This window comes from Muntiacus reevesi, chromosome 4, assembly GCF_963930625.1.
Source record: "Muntiacus reevesi chromosome 4, mMunRee1.1, whole genome shotgun sequence".
In the NCBI taxonomy this organism is placed as follows: domain Eukaryota; kingdom Metazoa; phylum Chordata; class Mammalia; order Artiodactyla; family Cervidae; genus Muntiacus; species Muntiacus reevesi.
The window spans coordinates 157,212,589-157,235,784 of NC_089252.1; the positions used below are offsets into that span (position 1 = coordinate 157,212,589).

Genomic DNA, 23,196 nt, shown 5'->3' on the forward strand with positions numbered 1-23,196 from the left:
TGGAGCATTATGTTCTATCTTCAACTTAAATTATATGTTTCAATTTTATCCAGTGAATATTTTAGTGCTAAGAACATATTTATATAGATTTTGGGAATAATTTTCTAGACAGTATAGCTCTTAATATGTCAATTTAGTAAGCTTGCCATATCTGTCTTCAGTTCGCTAGAAAGACTAACTAGATATTGAAGACCTTTTTCCAGATTGAGAGGACCATTGATTCTAGGGGTAACTTTTCAGCCACTGATGGAATTACTTTACTACAACAATTTCAAACGTACCAACCATGTTTGTAGGGATATCATTTGAAATGCTTTTTGTATGGACTTTATTGGAGTCAATATACATTATGAATATGACATTACCCTAGTTTGCTGCCTATTAATTTTACAAACAAATTCCCTATGAGATCTTATCGCTTACTCATGAGCAGTTAGGTGTTTGTAATTTTTGCAATTATTTATTTAATAGTTCCCTCTATGAAACTCAACAAGTTTTACCCATCTGTAATTTCTGAAATCCACTTTTTTTCCCTCCTTTCTGGAATATTGGATCTACACATTTTATCCCCTTTATTGATTCCCTTAGCGTACCAACAATGATTTTGCTTCCATAATGGTATATACTTTCAAAATCTTATGATATAATGATTTAAAAATAGAAATACTTGAACTCATTGAATGTCTTCATTGTCAGTTCTAACTTATGTTGGACTCATATTTCTTCTGAATTATTTCTGTCGCTGGCATCTTAAAGGTTGTTCTCATTCATCAAGAATATGGATACAGACAGCTTTATCTCGGAATCTGTCCTAATATTAGGCCATCTGTCTTATATAATGGACACACGTGCATGTGTGCTAAGTCACTTCAGTCCTGTCTGACTCTTTGTGACCTTATGGACTGTAGCCTTCCAGGCTCCTCTGTCCATGGGATTATCCAGGCAAGAATACTGGAGTGGGTTGTCATGCCCTCCTCCAGAGGATCTTCCTGACCCAAGGAATGAACTCGCATCTCTCATTTATCCTGCCTTGGCAGGCAGGTTCTTTACTGCTGGTGCCTCGTGGGAAGCCCATAAAATGGACATATTTCAACATAACTTTTCTTCCTGCTCTGAGCAAAGATACGTCTAACTTATATATAACTATATATATATAAGTTATATAAGTCACACATATATATGATATATGATAAATATCATTCTTAATTCATTCTCATTTTTAGTCTTCCCAATACAATGATTTCAATTCAGATTCTGTCTTAAGGATTCTGTCTTTAGGATAGGGACAGTGTTTCAATAAACTTTACATTTCCATAGTTCATAGTCCAGTGGCATAAAGCAGAAATTCAAAAAATATTAAAGTTAGGAGAAAGCTCCAAAGAGCACCACTATTCTTTTAATATCTTATTTTTTTTAAAAAAATCTTCTTTGAGATTGTTAGAATTTTAAAGCTTTTGTTATTTTTGAGCCATTCTCCCTTTAGATTTCTATTTACACAATCAATCTTGTATTTCTTCAAATTTGTTTGAAATTTGCTTTTTAGTATTCTAGGTAGTATGTATTATACCATCTTTAAAATGTCTTTTTTTTGACATAGAATTACAGTCTGATAGTTACATCTTCTGGTTTTCCATCATTAATACTTCTTATTTTTCATAATTTACTATATTTGAATAGCTCCCAATATTACTTCATTAAATTGAAGAGATAAAATTGTTAGTGAGAAAATTCAAATGTATTGTTGACTTTGCTCTTTGCAGAATACAGCTTCTAGCTGATTCCTAAATAGATGATGCACTTCATCACTACTAATTTCACACTTTGTCCCTTTGCTTTAAAAAAAGATAAGGAACAATCTGGTTTTTCAGTCACTCAGTTGTGTCCAACTTTGGTGTTTCTATAGTACCAATTATTTAGAACAACTTCTTAAAGTCAGAGAAATAAAAAATAGTTCCATGATATAGCTGCTGAAGTAAATCTTATTTTTCCCCCCACCTCAGGGGTATAATCAACCCGTTTCCAGCTTCAAAAGGAATCAGAACTTCTCCACTTCAGTGCGTTCATATAGCTGAAGGGCATACAAAAGCTGTGCTCTGTGTGGATTCTACTGATGATCTTCTTTTCACTGGATCAAAAGGTGCTAATAGTTGTGTCATGTGAATATTTAACAGATCTTTTAAATGATTACATTTTAACAGGTTTTGAAAAATGTCAAACTGCTTAAGACTCATAAGAATCTGAAAGATAATGTTGTCCAACCCCTGAATTATTTAAAATCATTACATAGTTGAGAAGAAAGTAAAATCTCTGTTGATGTTATGTGAATAGAATGGTGAAGGAATTTATCTCGATTTGGTAATTGAGCACCTAATGTATGAAAAGCCCTGAGCTTAGTAACACAGGCTATGTAAAAACCCATAAAAGGCCATTACAATGTACAGTGCGGTAAAAGAATAAGATGGTTAGCAACCACCATTTCTTGAGGTCTTAATAAGTGTCTGAACTATACTAGCCACTATGCAAATTTTAGCTCATTTAATTCTCACAACAATGCCAATGTTGCATCCTCATTTTATAGATCAAGAAACTGAAGATTCCAGGAACTAAATGATTTTTCCAGATAAGCTTAGCTAGTAAGTGGAAGAGCCAAGATTAGAAACTTAGGTCTACGCATCACCAAACCTGCACTTACTTGCAGGCAACTAGAAATTAACTATAAATGATTTGAAGAGTTATACATGAATATTTGGGGTTTCAGAAGAGAAAGAGATTTTGCTAAAATGTGAAAAATAAGGAAGGCTTTGATGAGGAGGCACTTAGGATGAACCTTACTGGATTGTTTGGATATTGGCAAATAAAAATTGGCAACCAAGATTAGAGAGCAGTGTAAGCGGAGACATGGAGGTAGAAATGGTTTTGGAAACTAAATCCAGTTGGCTTGAAAAGTGGAATATATGTAGAAGTGGTGGATAATGAGGCTGGAAAGATGAGAAGGAAGCATGTGTAGGAATTTGGGAAGCTAGTTAAAGTCTTTTAGCACTTTAGGATATTATAAGATAAAGGGAAGATCTTGCCAGCACTTGTAAATAATAACAAACAATTCCCCAATTTAAAAAAAATTTGCTCTGTAAAAGAATAATTTTCTAATAAATTAACTTTATTTCTCCAGGATAATTAGATACTTATATCAGAAAAGCAAAGTATTGAATAGAATAGTTTTATGCTCAAGTTTATGATTATGTTAATGAAGTCAATTAGTGACCTCTGGAAAAGAAATGTGTATGCAGTTCTACATGTGGAGTGTTTTGAGTAGGTAAGAGAGTATCAAAACCAAATGTTTTGAAGAGGTTGATTTGGGATGACCATTTTAAATTCAGGGGCAGTTTGAAATAAGACTATCAATATGTCTATTTTAAAATTTTGTATAATTATTCTTTAATATCACTTGATACGTACACCAGATAGCCTAGTTTTCATCTAATCCTTTATACCTACTTTGCCCTTGAACCTGCTGCAAAGTGTCAAGGATAGAGTTAGGATGCTATTGCAAGTTAATTAAATAATTACCATTTTTTTATCTCATTTTTTCTCATAGGAGAGAAATTGTTATTGCTAAGAGAATCTAATTTAGTTCTTATTGACAATATTTCCTCTTTTTTATTTGCTTTTAGATCGTACTTGTAAAGTATGGAATCTGGTGACTGGGCAGGAGATAATGTCACTGGGAGGTCATCCCAACAATGTAGTATCTGTAAAATATTGTAATTATACAAGTTTGGTCTTCACTGTGTCAACATCTTATATTAAGGTGTGGGATATCAGAGATTCAGCAAAGTGTGTTCGAACGCTAACGTAAGTAACTTAGAGACAAGTAGCATAAAGGGCAAATAGTTCTTGTTTACAAGATATAAGAAAAGATAGGCCTATATATGCATTTTTGTTCATTTATACCTGTCTACTTGCAAAAAATATTAAAATGTTTACAACAAGAGTATATAACTTAAGGTGAAAAATTACTGAGAAAATAAAATACAATAGTTCAATATTAAACAGAAAAGGAGAAGTCATATTTAATCTGCGACTCAATACACATTTCATAGTTCCTTCCTCCCCAAAACTAAGGAGTTGAATTTTCATTATTACTTGATGTAGTAAAATGATTTACATTACTTGCTTCAAATGAATGCCACTCCTTGGAAAATAGCTGAAATCACCATCATAGACCATTAAGAAGTACTTGCAAAATTCAGTTAGCATCTATTGAATAATTGAATAATTGAGGAGTGTTTTTCTTAAGACTTACACTGCTTTGATATTAGCCTGTGTTTCATAACTGTAGATTGGACAACTGGAGAATGAATTTGTTTTCTGCATCTGATATTATATATGTCTTTAAAATATAGAGGAAATAATGATTCCTTTTCCCATAAGATTGATGAACTGTTTCACATAACTACAATTTTAATTAAAAGATGAATTCTATTGGCTTAAATAAGAGAAAGGAGCCTAAGGCTGGTTAATTTTTACTAATTTGTGGAGTGAAGATTATTAACACTTAAGTGTTATTTTATATGTTGAGACTACTAATTATTTACTGTGCTGAATACAGATCTCTTAAGGGAAATTTTATAGGAAAAAACACTATCTTAGAAATTTACCAATCCAGTTGACTCATTAAAATCATTTGAAAATGTTGATTGTAACTTGATTTTTTAGAAGTTGGCTAATAAAATGATTCAAAATTGAAAAATATATTTGCTATTTAGAAGTTAACTGAGGAAATAAATCATATTTAAGTCTTTTCCACATAGTAAACAATCCATATATGATTGGGTTAAAATATACAAAAACTTTTACTCAAAGGGTCATATCTTAAATATGGAAGAAACATTGGTTTGTTCCTCAGTGGACTTCTGCAAGCTGCAGGAAAATGAATTAACTCTGTGGCACTCTCTCATTTGTTGAGCCTGGCGGGCTACAGTCTGTGGGGTCACAAAGAGTCGGACACAACTGAACGACTGAACACATGCACACATCATTTGTTGAGTTTTGTTATCTTTGTCATCTAGTCTTTTCTGAATCATATTTAAGTCATCTCTAATAGGGCCCAAAGCCTGGGTACCCACATGGCTTTGTGGTAAAGAGCCTGCCTTTCAGTGCAGGAGATGCAGGAGGCGTGGGTTCAATCCCTGGGTTGGGAAGATCCCCTGGAGTAGGAAATGGCAAGCTTCTCCAATATTCTTGCCTGGAAAATTCCCTGGACGGAGGATCCTGGCGGGCTACCGTCCATGGGGTGGCAAAGAGTCGGACATGCCTGAACATGGCCCAGTGACTAATAGAGCCCCAAACTCCGAGTGTTATAACTTGCAAAGTAAGAGTTTTAAGCCATGCCGTCTTATTTTCTTCATTCACTTTTTTCATTTATCTGTGAAAGTGTTCATTTATTAGTGCCACCTACGTGCATGTGCTAGGTGTAGTGCATACAGTGACCAAACAACACAGATGTTGCCTACAGCCAGTTTCCTGCGAATTTAAGGAATTCTATGACTAACTCTGTCCAGAATTGTGACTTACTTTGTTTTGTCTCTGTTAAGGTCTTCAGGTCAGGTTACTCTTGGAGATGCTTGTTCTGCAAGTACTAGCCGAACAGTTGCTATTCCTTCGGGGGAAAACCAGATCAATCAAATTTCGCTAAACCCAACTGGGACTTTCCTTTATGCAGCCTCTGGAAATGCTGTCAGAATGTGGGATCTTAAAAGGTAGAATTTTAAAGAAAATGTACTTCCTGTATATGGCAAATGCAATTTTCATACATTAATATTAGTGCCAGTGCAATCTAATTTATATAACCCCAGAAGTTAATATAAAATCCTAGATTTTTCTGTTTGATTCAGCACCCCTAAATGTCTTGTCTATCCTCATTAGCCCACTCAAAATTTTCCTTTCTTTTAATCTCCATTGCTGGGGAAAAAAGTATATGAGAGAAAATAGACTTTATTAATACTTGTCTATAAGTTGTATTGTTTGCTAGGAAGACTGTAAAGACTGGGTTGTATTGTTTACAACTCATGCTAGTTGCATCAGTACCTTTGAAAGAATTATTTTTTGGTAACATCACTTATGCATCTTATATTTCAAAATTTTCAGTTTATAAACCTTATAAGTGTGATCATAAATCTTCACAGGATTTTTATGAATATAAAATTATATATGTATATATGATGAAGTATTAAGAAGATGAAGTGAGTAAAAAGAGAATATCATGCATTACATCTTTGATTTGATTTTTATTTGCCATGAAGTAGGAGTTTTCATCCTTCATTTGAGTGTTTTATTTTAGATTCTTTTCTAGTTCTTAAAATGTTGACAGCAAGGGAATATTTATTAGTTAACAAATATTTACTCAGCATCAACTGTGGCAGGCATTATACCAACCCTATGGTAGGTACTGGAGATATAGATTGTGCAAGACAAATTTGATGTCCACCTTCTTAGAACTCATCTTGTAATGGATAGTAAAGGCCACTAAATAGGCAATTACAAGATTCTGAGTAAAGTTGGTAATTCAGGTAATAATCCCATTTAGAAGGGTTTTGTCGGTGGTAAATCAAAAGGAAATTTATTTTAGAAATTTTGAGGGTAACTATATTACTTGTAACTTTGGCCACCTGATGCAAAGAGCTGACTCAGTTGAAAAGACCCTGATGCTGGGAAAGACTGAGGGCAGGAGAAGGGGACAAAAGAGGATGAGATGGTTGGATGGCATCACCGACTCAATGGACATGAGTTTGGATGGACTCCAGGAGTTAGTGATGGAGAGGGAGGCCTGGTGTGCTGCAGTTTATGGGGTCACAAAGGGGCGACGACTGAGCGACTGAACTGAACTGAACATTTTAATGGTTGGCTGAAAAAGTATAAGAAGCATAATTTATAGATAAATAAATGAGAACAGAAAGAAGAAACACAGTCATGAGTACCATTTTAGAAATAAGAAGTAGAAAGTTGAAAACGGTGCTTGTTTAAGAAAATTTGGAATGTGATGAGAACCAGATTTACTCTTTAAGATATTAAACGGCTTGTATTCAGAGTACCATGGAGGAAGATACTCAACATCATGACATGAGGCAGAAAAGATAGCAGCTTCTAAAAATTTTTACACTTTCTTATCTGCTGAAAAGTTAGATCCTTTGAAACTTGCTTGATTTCAGCAACATAATTAAATACAGATTCATCTTAATAAATTAACTATAAAAAAGAGTTACAAGAAGTAGTAATGTTCTAGAAGCCAAATATATCTCTGTATTCCAGCAGCTTGATTTGAGGTAGGATTATGAAACAAAGGTTCATTGCCACCTCCTGACAATGGACATCACACGTTTTTCTACCAGTCATATATATTCCTGGCCATTTTTATATCTTTGTAATAACTGATGAAATGGGCTATATTTTCTGATGTACACATATGTGCATATGTGTATGTGTATAATGCATGTGTACATATATGTGTACATATGAAAATATATGTGTGTGTAATAAAATAATCTTACTTTCTCCAAATTTTTATTTTCTAATTATATCAATGACATAGTTGTTTTAGTCAAATTTAAAATTGACCCTAATAAATCAATCATATGTCTATAATATGTTGAGACATTTAACAGATTAAGGTTTATCTGGACTAGGCAAGTTTTTGGACTTTTGATGCTTTTTTACTATCTGAATGACATCAGTCACTTTGGAATAACTTATTTAGGATTCCTAAACTTCCATCAGAGAATCAATTAATTTGGCTATTTTTTGACTCTTAATTTGAGGAGAGTTGCATAGAAGTGGAGTTAAATCAAAAAAGAACAGTTTTAGCAAAGACTATTATTTTTGTTGAGACTTAGCCTCAGCATACTAAGAAATATTTTCAAACAAAATTGTTTTTCTTTCTTTTTAAAGGTTTCAGTCCACAGGAAAGTTAACAGGACATCTAGGCCCTGTTATGTGTCTTACTGTAGATCAGATTTCTAATGGACAAGATCTAATCATCACTGGCTCCAAGGATCATTACATCAAAGTGTGTATAATAAAGCTATTGAATTATATTCTCCTATTAAATGATAAGTTTGAAGTATTCAGATGTACCTAGGATGCTTTTCTCGTAATCAGTTCTTTTTTCTCATTTCTAGCCTTTACTTTTTCTTCCTGATCTTTTCCTCACTCAGTTCCTGATTTTGTTGTCTTATTTGAAAATATATTCTCACTTTTTCATAGAGGATATGTTGGGAGGGATTTTAAAGACTTTTTTACCTCAGTCATCCAACTAATGCTTACATTTCATCATCACCATCTTTTATACTGAGCATGTTTGTTTCTTCATGTTTGTATACCACATGTTTGTATACATAAAGTATACTTCATGTTTGTTTTACACAAGTAGCAGATAAGATGAGGAGAGATGAAAAGTTTGATTCTGGAGATGTTAAATTTGAAATACTAATAGAGGACCTCTTCATGTAAGCCAATATGCCATTTGAAAGGCAAGTACAAAGTCCAAGATAAGTTATGACTAGACATATATGTTTCAGAACCATTCATATAGAACCAGATGTTTAAGGAGTAGTTGATATGGCCAAAGGAGAGAGGTTGATATGACTCAGCCTTGGGGAATCCTGTAAGGACCAACAGGAACAAAAAGAGAATATAGTAATAAAGAGAGACAGAGTGTAAGTAAGCTTTTTTTAGAAATTTTGTTAGGAGATGAGAAGTGGGTTTGACTTGAAAATAGAATGGTTAATGCAAGAGGATTTTGTATTGGTAGACTTGAGCCTGTTTGTATGGTTAGAAAATGGACTTAGTGGAGAGGGAAAGTGTGAAGACTTAAGTAGTAGCAATTGGTGAATCAGATCAAAAAAAGAATCTGATCAGATCAAAGATGTGAACCTTGAGAAAAAGTAAGTACACCTTAGTATCTTAGAAAGAAGGGAAGGGTAAGAGAATGTTTGAGAATAAAAGGAAGCTTTTGTAACTGAGGGGGAGGGGTGGTCCAGAAAGTCTATTTTTGGTTATACTAGACTTTTTAGGAACTCACAAGTTCAGTAGTTAAGAGAAATGAGGGCAACTGAGGGGAGTGAAATTGAGTAGCAGCTTTGGAGTATTTGTGATGACCACCAAGCTTGCAGAGCTGCCTGATTGTGTTTAAATAACAATCATATCATTATATGTAACATTTTTATTATTTAATGTATCATTTGTACAGTTATACATGAAAAACTTGCTTGTCTTTCTTAAGAGCTTACAAACATGTAAGCATGTAACATGTAAAAATGAGGGCTCAGGTTCATCCAGAGTCACTCAAAGCAAGTTGTTTTTGTTAATATTTTTGTTAGTAAAATATCGTAACAAGGCACATTTGGTTAATATACATGTGTACGTGTTTCTATGAATGAATACCTAAGGTGCTTATTTGTACGTTAAATAGGATGACTACTTTCATTTTGCTTTTGTTTAGATGTTTGATGTAACTGAAGGGGCCCTTGGAACTGTGAGTCCCACCCACAATTTTGAGCCCCCTCATTATGATGGCATTGAAGCATTAACCATACATGGGGATAACCTATTTAGTGGATCCAGAGATAATGGAATCAAGAAATGGGATTTAGCTCAAAAAGATCTTCTACAGGTAATTCAAAATGTTTTCATGGGATGGAGTGGGTACTTCAAAGTCATCAGTATTCTAATAAGAACACGAAAAGTCTCTATGTAGATTTTCATCCTTTAAGGATGGTATCAATCACTCTTTTCTCTTAAAGAGTGTTTCATTATTACCTACCAGAGTTACTAATTATGAAAAGGGCAACGTTAGACATTTAATGATATCTCGTAGATAAGAGAATAGACTCTGATGAGAATTGGAAGCTCTGGGATTGCCCTGTGCATGTGTTTACTAAATATGGGTGGAGTGAAGAAGTCAGCTTCTCATTTTGTTTTGTTTTTATGTACACATATTCCAAGGGCTTCCCTGGTGGCTCAGATGTAAAAAATCTGCCTGCAATGCAGGAGACCCAAGTTTGATCCCTGGGTTGTGCAGATCCCTTGGAGAAGGGAATGGCAACCCACACCAGTATTCTTGCCTGAAGAATTCCATGGATGGAGGAGCCTGGTGGGCTACTGTCCACGGGATTGCAAAGAGTCGGACATGACTAAGCAACTAATACTTTCAATACTTCCACACATATTCCACAGAGTACCGAGTTTTGCTAGGTACAATTTAGATTTTGAAGAATCTAAATGATTCTTCATCTCATTTTCATACGTCCAAGAACGGTGGTTCTCTCACTTCCTATAGAATGATAGCTGGGTTGAAGTGTTTTGCCAGTATAATCAAATATCAGTAGTTTTTCCTAACTCCCAGAGGAATTGTTCTCAATTTCAGGCTTTTTCTTACAAATGTATGAGTGTGTATGTATGTATTGCAATTGCTCACACTTTTCTGCTTACAATCAGACCAAAAAAAAAAAAAAAAAAATGAGCAAGTAGCATGAATGTTAATAGAAAAAACTGGCACCAGGCACATATATTGCACTCAAAAGCTTTTCTTTTATAGATATACATTCTAGGATGTCTTTTATATTATATGTATGAATATATATATGCATAAAATGTGGTCATATAGTCTGAGCTTATAATTATTGTTTGTTGTTGTTTAGTCGCTAAATTGTGTCTGACTCTTTTGTGACCCTGTGGACTGTAGCCTGCCAGGCTCCTCTGTTCATGGAATTTCCCAGGCAAGAATACTGGAGTGGGTTGCCATTTCCTTCTCCAGAGGATCTCCCTAACCCAGGAATCAAACCTGAGTCTCCTGGATTGTAATGTGGATTCTTTACCACTGAGCCACCAAGGAAGCCCCTAAGTATTGTTTACTCATTGTGAAACATGTAGGTTAGCTCCAGCCTTCTTCAAAAAGCTATAGGCCTCTATGTTCTCTTCCAAAATTTAAGGCAGTGATTTTAGGAGACAGTCCTTATAGTCCACATACTAGGTTGTAGTTTTCAAACTTGTTGTGTGAGATACATTTTCTAGAAAGGGGAGATATTTACCCCTTTGAAGAGGAAGTGATGTTTGAAAAATTCAGTATACTTTCCATGTGTTTTAGATTCTATAGATTTTTTTTAACATTGTAGGCCTTCAGTACTGATAACGCTGGTGATAACTAGTGAATTAAATTGAGGAGCAAATTACAGATTTATCTGTTTAAATCACTAAGAGTGACTTCATAGGAAATAATTTTTATGGTTTCCAGACCAATTCAGTGTTCCAAGATTTGAATTTGTCAATAAAAACTTTGGTAACTTATTTTGGTGTGAAAATGTCAGTTTGAAAGGCTTCCCTTAAGCTGCTAATTTTTCTTTTTTCTCTCAGCAAGTTCCAAATGCACATAAGGATTGGGTCTGTGCTCTGGAAGTGGTGCCAGGCCACCCAGTTTTGCTCAGTGGCTGCAGAGGGGGCATTCTGAAACTCTGGAACATAGATACCTTTGTGCCAGTTGGAGAGATGAAAGGTCATGAGAGTCCCATCAATGCCATATGTGCTAATTCCACCCACATTTTTACTGCAGCTGAGTAAGTTTTTCCTATTGGTTACTTGTGTTCAGATTCAATAAATACTATAGGTTGTAAATATTTGGAAATGTGGAACATATGAAATCTTTCTTTTATTACAGCTATTCCAATGTCTATTCATGATGCTTTATTTATATTTTCTGAGATGCACTGTGGTCACCAAGTTTGGGCTCCCCAGGTTATATGATGATAGTGTTACTGCTGTATCAACCTCTGCTTCGACTAGGAAGTCTGCTACCAGATCTTCCTGTAGCAGTTTTAGTTTTTAAAAAATCTTTCAGAAGTGATTCATTTCTAAATTGTCTTTCCAGAAAAGGCAACAAACTTGCCTCATTCTTCACATTTAGACCAAATCATAAAAAACAAAAAAAAACAAACAAAAAAAAACAAAACTCTTTTATGCCTCTTCCACCTCCTTTAAAATCTAAGTACATAGTAATAATATATACTCCCTCCTTCTTAGAATGGCTGAATTGATAATTTATTTGCTCATTTGCTTATTCATTATGAATCTCCTGTGTGCCAGGCACTGTTCCAGAATCTTAGGAATAGAGAATTGAACAAAACAGATATAAATCCTAATTTCATTGTAAGGAGAAGAAAAGAAAATGAATAAGTAAAATATGTTACATGGTAAGGGATACTATGGTGAAAAAGCAAGCAGGGAAGGGAGATGAGAGCATCACTGGGGAACAGGGGTTCCAAAATAGAGTGGACAATGAAGATCTTATTGAGAAGGTGACATATAGGAAGATGCTTGAAGAAGGTGTAGAGATGTGACTATAAAAATGACATCATATGTATTATATCATAATACATTATGTATAAGTACTTTTGGAAAGGAAATCATGTACTATAATGTGAGGTGTTCTTCTCATTCAAATAAAATGCAATTTTTCATGAAAATCTCTTTATGTCATTTGTGTACCAATTATGTTACTTTATTTATTGAGCCATTTCTTGATTCATCTGTCTTAAATACACAATTATCCTGATTTTATTTTGAAACTTCTGCTAAATTTCTGTGGTGCTACATTTCTTTTTATTTGTGCTGTTTCCACTGAATCCCTTGTGTCATTTAAATTTACTTTCTCTCATCTCTAAAATACATCAGAGCAGATTTCTTTTGTGTTTTTCTAAGATACTTACCTTAAATGCTTCATCGATGCTATTTCTGAGATACATTACTTTCTTAAGTTTCATCACTTTTATTTATTCCCTTAAAAGCTTGTTTTGTCCTTGACAATTCATGGAAAATAATACCCCTCATAGCTGTGGGACTCTATAAAATTGTTATGACTCACGGAGGTCTGATCACTGAGGTATGATGTAATATTTTTCTTCCATGATACAGTTTTATTTTTGAGAAACTAAAAATGTCCTCACTTTACCCATGGTGCATCAGATGCAGATGTATTTACCATGTAATATAAAATGAGGAAAATAACCAATAAAATCAGAAGACCTATTTTCAAATTAGTTCTATTTATTCATTACCTAACAAACCTTTATATAGGGCTTAGTATCTTCCAGACATTGTTCTAAGTGTTTTCAGGCATTAACTCACTTAGTCTTCATAAGAACTCTAGAAAATCAGTATTATTGTAATCCCTATTTTATAGGTGGGAAAACTGAGTTACTTTATAATTCACAGTCCTTATATAAGTGATTCTGTCATATATGATTTCTGGATCTGTTGCATTGATTGATTTTTCTTATGATTATAGGTCTTATTTTTTCTGATTTTATGTCATGTAATATTTTATTAAACTTGAACATTGTAGTGTTGTGTTTTGAGTATCTGGATTTTGTGTTTTATTCCTTTAAAGACAGGTTTTATTTAAAGTTATGTAAGTTACTTGTGGTTCAGCTCATCTTTTTGAGACTTCAACTCTGGGGTTTTTGCTGAATGTCTTGAATGTTTGATGCTATTCTCTATTTACTGGTCAAAACTTGACTCACAGCTGTGTTTTGGTCTGGCCGTATAGTCTGACTCGACTCATGTGCAGCCTAGCCTTCAGTCAAAGACATTAGGGGACCCCTTTGTATGTAGATTGATGGAATGTTTTTCCCTGTAACTCCATAGTCCTTTTGGCATAGCTCTCCCCTCTTCTCTATTTGGTTTTACAAATTACAGCTATTTCACACTTCCCAGATTTTTATTTCTTTTCAACTCTGATTCTGTGGTCTTCTGTTTATTTCCCCTCTTCCTTGCTTACTGTGGCGAGTGCTTCCAGACCGAAAGCCAGAGCTGTCACAGAGCTCACCTTCTCTTGTTTCCCTTTTTGCAGGAATTATAGGCCTAAAGTACCCATGCCCCAGTTTCTGAAAATAGTTGTTCCATGTATCTTGTCAAGTTTTCACTTTGTGTTAACTCACAGGAGCATTAACCTGGCACAGGTTACTCTGTCATGACTAGTAGTGGAAGTTTGCTCACCTTAGATTTTGTATGTCCAAAACTGAACTCCCAGCCTTCCTAAGAAACCTGCTCATCCCATGCCCTTCTCCATGTCACCTGATGGCTTCTCCTTTTTTTTTCTGTTGCTCAATTCATTCCTCCCTTTCTTTCATACATATCCAATTCATAAGCAAACTATGTTGGTATTCTACCTTTACATTGCATCTAGAATCTGACTACTTCTCACCCTGCCTTTTGTTACCTCCCTGACCCTAGTCACCATCAGCTCTTGGATTACTGCAATAGCCTCCTAAACAAGGTCCCTTGCCTATATGTAGCCTATTCTCAAACAGACACCAGAGTAATTTTTTAAAGTTTTTAAAAATTATGATTATCTTGTTCTTTCTCTGCTCAAAAACTTGTATTGGTCATCCATTTTATCTAAAGTAAAGGCTGTACTTGATCTAAACTCTTTGAGCATTTGTTCTCTCTCGTCTTAACCTTCTAATACCCTCTAGCATGCTCTTTCTCTTATAGCACTGATAATATCTTTGCTGGTCTTGAACATATCAGGCTTACTCCAGCCTTAAGACATTTGCCCAAAGTGCCTTCAGAGATCCTGATCTTCTAACATCTTTCTCTCTCAGTAAGAATAACCCTGTGATTTTATTTAAAATTGTGATTTCTCTCATCACCTACCACTCCTGATCCTGATCCCCTTTGCCATACTCTTTAATTTTTCTGTCACATTTATTACTTTCCAATAAAGTATATAATTTTTATCATGTTTTACTGTCTGTCTCCTTTTGCTTGAATATATGATCTACAAAGGCATAGGATTCTGCTATTTATTTATTTTTAATTGATCCCAAGCCCATGGAATAATACCTGGGACACTGCAAGTTCCCAATAAACATTTGTTGAGTGGATGGTTGAATGAATAAGTGGAATGGATAAATGGGTGGACAAGTGAACATAACCCCTTGCTGTTTTCAATTATCTGTGCTGTGTGGGCTGGTGAAAGATTATTATTTTCCCCAGTTTTATTGAGATATAATTGACATAATAACACAATTTAAGGTATAACAGTATAATGACTTGATTTACACATATAATGAAATGATTACTGTGGTAAGCTTAGTTAATATCATCATTTCATGTAAATTTAAAAAATAGAAAAAATGTGATTTTTTTCCCCTACATGTGGTAAGAATTAGGGGTGAGGAAATTATTGATTACAAACTAGAAAGCCTGGATTCTAGGCTCAACTCTGTCTTCTTCAATGTCACAATGACAAGTCACTAAACCTTCTACATCTTCAAAATATGCTACATAATTTTTTAAATTATACAGTTTTAAACTGTATAAACTGTTTTAAACTTTTAAACTATACAGTTGTGGCAACTCTTTTTTGGCTTTGGCTTTATTAAAAAATTGGAGAAAAGCAACACTGTCTTTCTAGAGCCAGGAGAAATGTAACTGTCTAGTAATTAGTACCCAGAACCCACATGTTAGGTGAATAAAAGTAAGTCTTCTCAGAAATGCATTGAATCGTCTATGTTCTATGATAAGTAGAGTGTTTGCCTAATTCCTGGTAGCTTATGCTGATTTCACCTGGACGTGATTCTTCCGGAATATTGACAGATTCACCAACCCTCCGGCATCCCTGCCCTGGCCTCCTCACTGTGCTCTTACTCTGGGCTTTTCTGCCTGAGACCTCTGACCATATATACTGACTGTATCAATGTAGCCTCTGCGGGTTTCAGGTCCTGACGCTGTCACTTACTTTGTGATCTTGGGCAGATTTTTGTTTTTTTGGCTGCACTGTGCAGCATACATAGCGGAAGGGCGAAGTCTTAACTACTGGACCCCCAGGGAAGCTTGATCTCAGGCAAATTAGTTAACTTCTTTGGACCCCAATTTGCTCATCATAAATAGGGTATAATGGCATCATCTATATCTTATGGTAGGTAAAGAGAATAAAATGCGTTAATGTGTGTGAGGGGAACATAGTAACAATAACCGGCACATAGTAACCCTTTGATAATATAAACTATTTTTAATTTCATTATTATGGGTACTTATTTGATATACCTATGGGAAAAAGTATTTTTATCTATATCTATTAAAGACCTTTTCTGTAAATGTTTCTTGATAAGTATATCTAAGAACTGTGTCTTTCCACCTGTTTTCACATGTTCATTTTTAATTTATTATTTTGTAGTGATCGAACTGTGAGAATTTGGAAGACTCGAAATTTACAAGATGGTCAAGTCTCTGACACAGGAGATTTGGGGGAAGATATTGCCAGTAATTAAACATGAATGAAGATAGTCAGAAACTGAATACTGTGATAATACTTTATCGTCTTTATGGAAAATGTTGTCCTGCATTTATTAGGCAAAAACTTGTGAATGGAGTTAACTGGAAAATATATATGAATCCAACTACTGAACATAAATGGTATTGTAACAAAATTGTGTACTCTATGTGCTAAATTTTAATATCTACCAATGCATATATAACCTATAATTGATATACTGCTTGATTCACACTTTTATCGTGGCTGGTTTTTTGTGCCTATCTATAAAAAACATCTTCAAATTATCTGAAATGCAAAATATCTGCTTTTGTGACAGAAAATACACTTAGAATACAATGCCACCCACTGTTATCTCATTCATATAGTCTGTTCGGCCGATTTACATATTTGAAGCATATGGAAATGTTAGTCAAACATTGGTTTGTCTGGTATTTATGTCAGTCTAAGAGGGTTCCCAAATTTAAAAGCTCTTTTAATGTAATGAAAAAGATGTGAGAATATTATTGATGGTGATTTTTCATAAAATGGATTTGACTTTAATCTACTAACAAAGAATGTTAAGCAGATTGTGTTAGATGTTGACATTTACTTGTATTGACCAAAGTTTTGCAGTGCTATTTTGTGCGCTCAGGACTAAAATGCTGTTAAATTATTTTATTAGTGCTGTGCATACATTCTGTGATGGGAAACATTTTTGATGTCCTAACAGAAATATATTTCAATCTATTTTCCTATGGAGTTGTTTCTATTATCCACCTTTTTGTTTCATTTTTATTTAATAGTAGTATTTCTTTCCCTTTTAATCTAATTTTTATATGCTGCTAAATATATTTTAATTATACTGTGTTTGCAAACCTTGGTAGCTATGATGAGAACCTTATCATCTGCAGTGGGAAAAGCTATGTAAATAGGTAGACTGTAAAGAGAGAATGTCTTATGTTGTAACTATGAATTTTAAATGCTGTAGATTGGGTTTTACAAAAGGATGTATAATTTATGCCTGCTCAGAATATTAATTTGTAAATTCTGCAAGTTTAATTTTTATGTGAGTGACATGACCCTTGAAAATATTGTCTTGTGATCTTCCCCCCCCCAAAATATTTGCTTGTAAATGAAAGCTTTGCTAGGGCTTAAATAAACATGTTGCTATGAATAATTTTTATTCTTTTGTTCTTTTCCTAATAGCATGAAAATGGGCAGTGTTTATAAAAGTTTATTTTATCTATGTGATTTAAGGAAGGGCATCTTTTTGCTATCCAGCATTACACATACATTCCATTTTTGTTGTTGTTGTTCACTATTAACGAATCTGCCTGAAGTGCAGGAGACCCAGGTTTGATCCTTAAGTCAGGAAGATCCCCTGGAGAAGGGAATGGTTACCAACCCCAGTATTCTTGCCTGGAGAATTCCATGGACAGAGGAGCCTCGTGGGCTACAGTCCATGCGGTCACAAAGTGTCAGACATGACTGAATGACTAACACACACAAGATGTGAAATATTCTTGAAAAGTGTAAATCATAACCTAATCTGGAGGAACCAAGGAAACTTACTGTTTAAAGGAATTAAACTATATAGTTCAGGGATTTGAACATAGATGATTAAACAAATAAAAAATATCCCCATAATGATTAGGATAATAGCAACCTTGGTTACTTGGAGAGGAAATGTAAGGCAGGTATTGCAGGAGGTGAGCTGGGAGTCTAGAGGGATATGGTGGTGGTGGTTCAGTTGTTGAATTATGTCCACCTTAATGGGGAGTTACCCACTACCAGTCACTGCCTCTCTTACTTTTTAGTCATAGAATTCAGGATTTTGGCTGAACACGTGGCTGTGCAGACAGATTACATTCCCCCCTAACCTTGTAGTTCACCACGGCTATATGCCAGGTTTTTGCCCATGTAACATCTGGTCTTAGTTTTAAAAAAAGAAGTGCTTGACATTTACTTTAACTGTACCCTTAGCAATGACTAGGATGTGGAAATAGTGGTAATATACTAACCTTGACCATACAGATGAAGATGACATCTTGGGTGAGGGGTAGTAGAGCAATATGATAGAATAAATCTGAGTCCATAAGTGACCTTGTGGCACAGAGCTTCTTTCTTGTCTTGGAGCATCCAACAGCCTTTATGCTAGGGGTCAGCAAATTTTTTTCATTTCAAGTTTTGTAAGCCATATATTTCTCTTTTTATACATTTGATTTTTTGTTTATTATTAATTTCCTTACCAGCCATTTAAATATGTAAAATTCTTAGCTTGAGGACCATGCAAAAAGAGGTTGGGCACCAAATTTGGTTTATAGGCTATAATTTGCTAAACTGTTATATCAGAGAAAGATAACCTGTATCTTTTTTGAGTTACTGAATTTTAAGATCCTTTGTTAAAGCGGTCCAACCAATAAGGCATATAGCTACATGTAAATGTAGCTACACATATAGCTACATAGAGCTTAAAAAAAAATATGCTCTAGAAAAGGTTTTTTGCACAGAGGGAGTGTCTCAGGGCTACCAAACACAGTTGCACAGATTGTACACTGCACAACTAAATAGATACCATCCACTTTTAGACATGATCAATTTATACATTTGTTAAAAGTTTAGAGTAGATGACATTAAGTCACTTGTTCTTAAAAGTAAAATAATACAATGATAATTTCAGCATATGGAAGAAAAACTATGTTATGAAAGGCATCTTTTTGTAATTTGAACAAGGGGTGCCTATGACCTAGTGCACTTTGATGTCCACTCCTTGTTATGTAAGGCCACTAAAAAATAATGATTTTCTTTCCTTAAAAATTATTAGTAGCTCAGGAAACTCTGGATTCATGTAATTTTTCATTAAAAATTCAAAAGTACCACAATATTTTCTTTCACATACCTTCTTTAAAAAAATGTGATAAAAATAGCTGTTTGAATGGAAAGATTTGGGTGAGATGGCATATTAATAGTTTATCTATGACTAGTAACCAATTGTTCTGTGAATAATTGAATTTTTTATGAGAATTTTATCTAATACCGATTTTATGTTGTCTCTGGATCCCACGTGGTGGCATGGCAGCCACTGGGCAGGTCACCCTTGCTTCACTTGCTTTCTCTCGTCTCCACGCTAAAAAGTCCGCAAATGTGCACTTGGACAGTATGTAACTTTTGTACTTGCTTGCCTCCTCCATACATACCTAAAGGCCAAGAGGAAAGTGAAAACTGAGTATAAACACATAAAAGATCCTAAGTCTGGATCTAGTAGTTACCACTCTTTTTTTATTCTTGCAGTTTAATTGAGATATAATTGACATTTAGCACTGTTTAAGTTTAAGATGTACAGCATAATGATTTGAGTTTTATATATCATGGAGTGGTTATGACAGTAAGTTTAATGAACATCATCCATAATCTTGTAAAGATACAAAATTAAACAGAAAAAAATTTTTTCCCTTGTGATGAGAACTCCTAGGATTTGCTGTCTTAACAATTTCATACATAGCATATAACAGTTTCAACTATCTGTTGTACATTACATTCCTAGTCCTTATTTATCTTATAAGTGGAAGTTTATATATTTTGTACAAACTTTATCCAATTCCCCCTCTCCCTAATCCCATCTCTAATAATCACAAATCTGATCGCTTTTCTATTGTTTGTTTCATGGGGAATATAACCGACCTACAACACTATGGGTGTGTGCGTGTTAAGTCGCGTCAGTCATGTCCAGCTCTTTGTGACCCCATGGACTGTAGAGTCTATCAGGCCCTCCGTCCATGGAATTCTCCAGGCAAGAATATTGGAGTGGGTTGCCATGCCCTCCTCCAGGATATCTTCCAGACCCAGGGATCAAACCTGAGTCTCCTAAATATCCTGCATTGACAAGCAGGGTTTTTACCACTAGCACCAGCAGGGAAGCCCATACAATACTGCACTAGTTCCTATTACACGGTATAGTGATTTCATATTTCTATACACTTCAGAGTGATCGCCATGATATGTCTAGTAGCGATCTGTCATCATACTAAGATATTACATAATTATTGACTATATCCCATTATTATTTGAAATTATTAATTTCAAATTAATTTGAAATGTTAGTTATTAGTATTATTTGAAATTGATTTGAGATTGGAAGATTATACCCCTTATATCTCCATCGCCTCTTTCTTTCCTCCCTGATCCACCTACCCTCTGGCAACTGCATTTTTGTTCTATATATCTGCGACTGTTTCTGATTTGTTTTGCTTGTTCATTTGTTTTGTTTTTTTCGGTCTCCCATATAAGCAAAATCATACAGTACTTGCTTTTCTCTGTTTGACTTATTTCTCTTAGCATAATACCTTCTAGGTCCACCGAAGTTCTTTCTAGTGGCAAGATTTCATTCTTTAATATGGCAAGTGTATATGTATACACACACACACACCATGTCTTCTTTACTCATTCATTTATCGATGGGCACTATGGTTGCTTTCATATGTTGGTTACTGTATATAGTGATGCAATGAACACCAGTGAGCATATATATTTTCCAATTAATATTTTCATTATCTAGATACATATCCAGTGGAATTGTGGCATGATATGGAAGTCTTATTTTTAATATTTTGAGCCCCTTCCATACTATTTTCCATCATGGCTACGTCAATTTACATTAGGACCAAGCGTTCCCTTTTTGCCATGTCCTCACCAACGAAAACTTTCTATTTGTTATCTTTTTGATAATAGCCATTCTGACAGGTGTGAGATATCATATTGTAGATTTTGCTTTACATTTATTTGATGATTATTGATGCTGAGCATCTTTTCATGTGCCCATTGGCCATCTGTATTTCTCCTTTGCAAAAATGTCTGTTAGATCCTTTACCCATTTATTAATCAGGTTATTTGTTTTTGTGATATTGAATGGTATGAAATCTTTGTATTTTTTGGATATCAGCTCTTTATCAGATATATTGTTTGTAAATATCTTCTCCCATTCAGTAAGAGGCCTTTTCATTTTGTTGATAGTTCCCTTTGCTATGAAAAACATTTTTTGTTTGATGTATTCCCATTGTTTTATTTTAGTTTTTGCTTCCCTTGTCTGAGGAAACATCCAAAATTTATGTCAAAAAGATATTTCCTGTTTTCTTCTAGAAGTTTTATAGTTTCAGGCCTTTAAGTCTCATTTCATTCTGAATTGATTTTTGTGCGTGGTGTGAGAGAGTAGTCCAGTTTAATTCCTTTGCATGTAGCAGTCCAGTTTTCCCAGCACCGCTTATTGAAGAGATGTTTCCCCATTGCCAGCCAACCCCAACAGTGGTGCTAGTGGTAAAGAATCTGCCTGCCAGTGCAGGAGACATAAGAGACACTGGTTCCATCTCTGGGTCAGGAAGATCCCCTGGAGAAGGAAATATCAACTCACTCCAGTATTCTTGCCTGGAGAATCCCATGGACTGCGGAGTTCAGAGGGCTACAGTCCAGAGGGTCACAAAGAGTTGGACATTACTGAAGCAAATCAGCGTGCGTGCATTTCCCCATTGCACATTCCTGTCCTCTTTGTCATATATGAATTGCCTGCATAACTGTGGGTTCATTTCTGAGTTCTCCATTCTCTTCCATTGATCTATCTGCCAGTTGTAGTTCAGTCACTGAGTCACGTCTGACTCTTTGCCACACTGTAGATTGCAGCACCGTATTGTTTTGTTTTTCTTACTGTATCTTTGCAGTGTAGTTTCAATTCAAGGAGTGTTATGCCTCCAGCTTTGTCCTTTCTCAAGATTGTTTTGGCTATTTGGGGGTCCTTTGTATTTTTATACAGTTTAGAATTACTTCTAGTCCTGTGAAAAAATGCTACCTACATTTTGGTAGGGATTGCATTGAATCTGTATCTTGCCTTGGGTAGTATGGTCGTTTTAACAATATTCTTCCAGCTGATGAACACAGTGTATCTTTTCATCTGTTTGGGTCATCTGCAATTTTCCAAGTACAGGTATTTTACCTCCTTAGAATTATTCCTAGGTATTTTATTTATTTTCAATGTGATTATGAATGGGGTTGTTTTCTTAATTTCTTTCTGATAGTTTATTGCTAGCGTATAGAAATGAAGCAGATTTTTGTATATTAATTTTGTACCCTGAAACTTTACCAAATTCATTGGCAAGTTCAAGTAGTTATTTGGTAGCATCTTTAAGATTTTCTATGTGAACTACTATGTCATCTAAAAACAGTGACTGTTTTACTTTTTCCTTTCTAATTTGGATTCCTTTATTTCTTTTCCTTGTCTAACTGTTTTGGCTAGAACTTCGAATACTATGTTAAATAAAAGTGGCAAGAGTGGATGTGCTTGCCTTATTCCTGATCTTAAAGGAAATTCATTCAGCTTTTCACTGTCGAGTATGATATTCACTATAGGCTTGTCTTATATTGCTTTATTATGTCGACGTGTGTTCCCTCTATACCCATTTTATGGGGAATTCTTAATCATAAATGAGTTTTGTCAAAAGCTTTTACTGCATGTAGTAACATGAGCAGATGGTTTTTATTCTTCAATTTATAAATGTTATATATTGCATTGAATGATATATGGACTTTGACTATTCTTGCATCCTTGGAGATAATCTTACCTGATAATGGTGTGCGATCCTTTCAATGTATTTTTTTTAATGTATTATTATTTCTTGGGAAATAGTTGCTTTACAATGTTTAGTTTTTGCTGCACCATGAAGTGAATCAGCTCTATGCATACATATCCTCTGCTACTTGGACCTCCCTCCCACCCCATCCAAATCCAGCCCCTCTAGGTCATCATGGATCACCAAACTGAGCTTCCTCTTCTTCATAGCAGCTTCCCTATCTATTTTACACATGGAGATATATATGTGTCAATCCCAATCTACCAAGTCATCCCA

At 34.7% G+C, this 23,196-nt stretch overlaps 1 protein-coding gene across 6 annotated transcripts in view; it reads left to right on the top strand.

Moving 5' to 3' along the window:
• Positions 1 to 17,469, top strand: part of KIF21A (kinesin family member 21A) — a 173,393-nt gene extending 155,924 nt beyond the window's left edge. For all 6 annotated transcript variants that reach the window (XM_065934621.1, XM_065934616.1, XM_065934617.1 and 3 more), the window contains 7 exons: positions 2,001 to 2,137; positions 3,672 to 3,852; positions 5,595 to 5,759; positions 7,945 to 8,062; positions 9,497 to 9,667; positions 11,407 to 11,606; positions 16,229 to 17,469. In XM_065934621.1, the coding sequence (XP_065790693.1) occupies positions 2,001 to 2,137; positions 3,672 to 3,852; positions 5,595 to 5,759; positions 7,945 to 8,062; positions 9,497 to 9,667; positions 11,407 to 11,606; positions 16,229 to 16,322 (1,066 nt within the window). In that variant the 3' untranslated portion in view covers positions 16,323 to 17,469. The remainder of the gene's footprint in view (positions 1 to 2,000; positions 2,138 to 3,671; positions 3,853 to 5,594; positions 5,760 to 7,944; positions 8,063 to 9,496; positions 9,668 to 11,406; positions 11,607 to 16,228) is intronic.
• Positions 17,470 to 23,196: the final 5,727 nt, after the last annotated feature.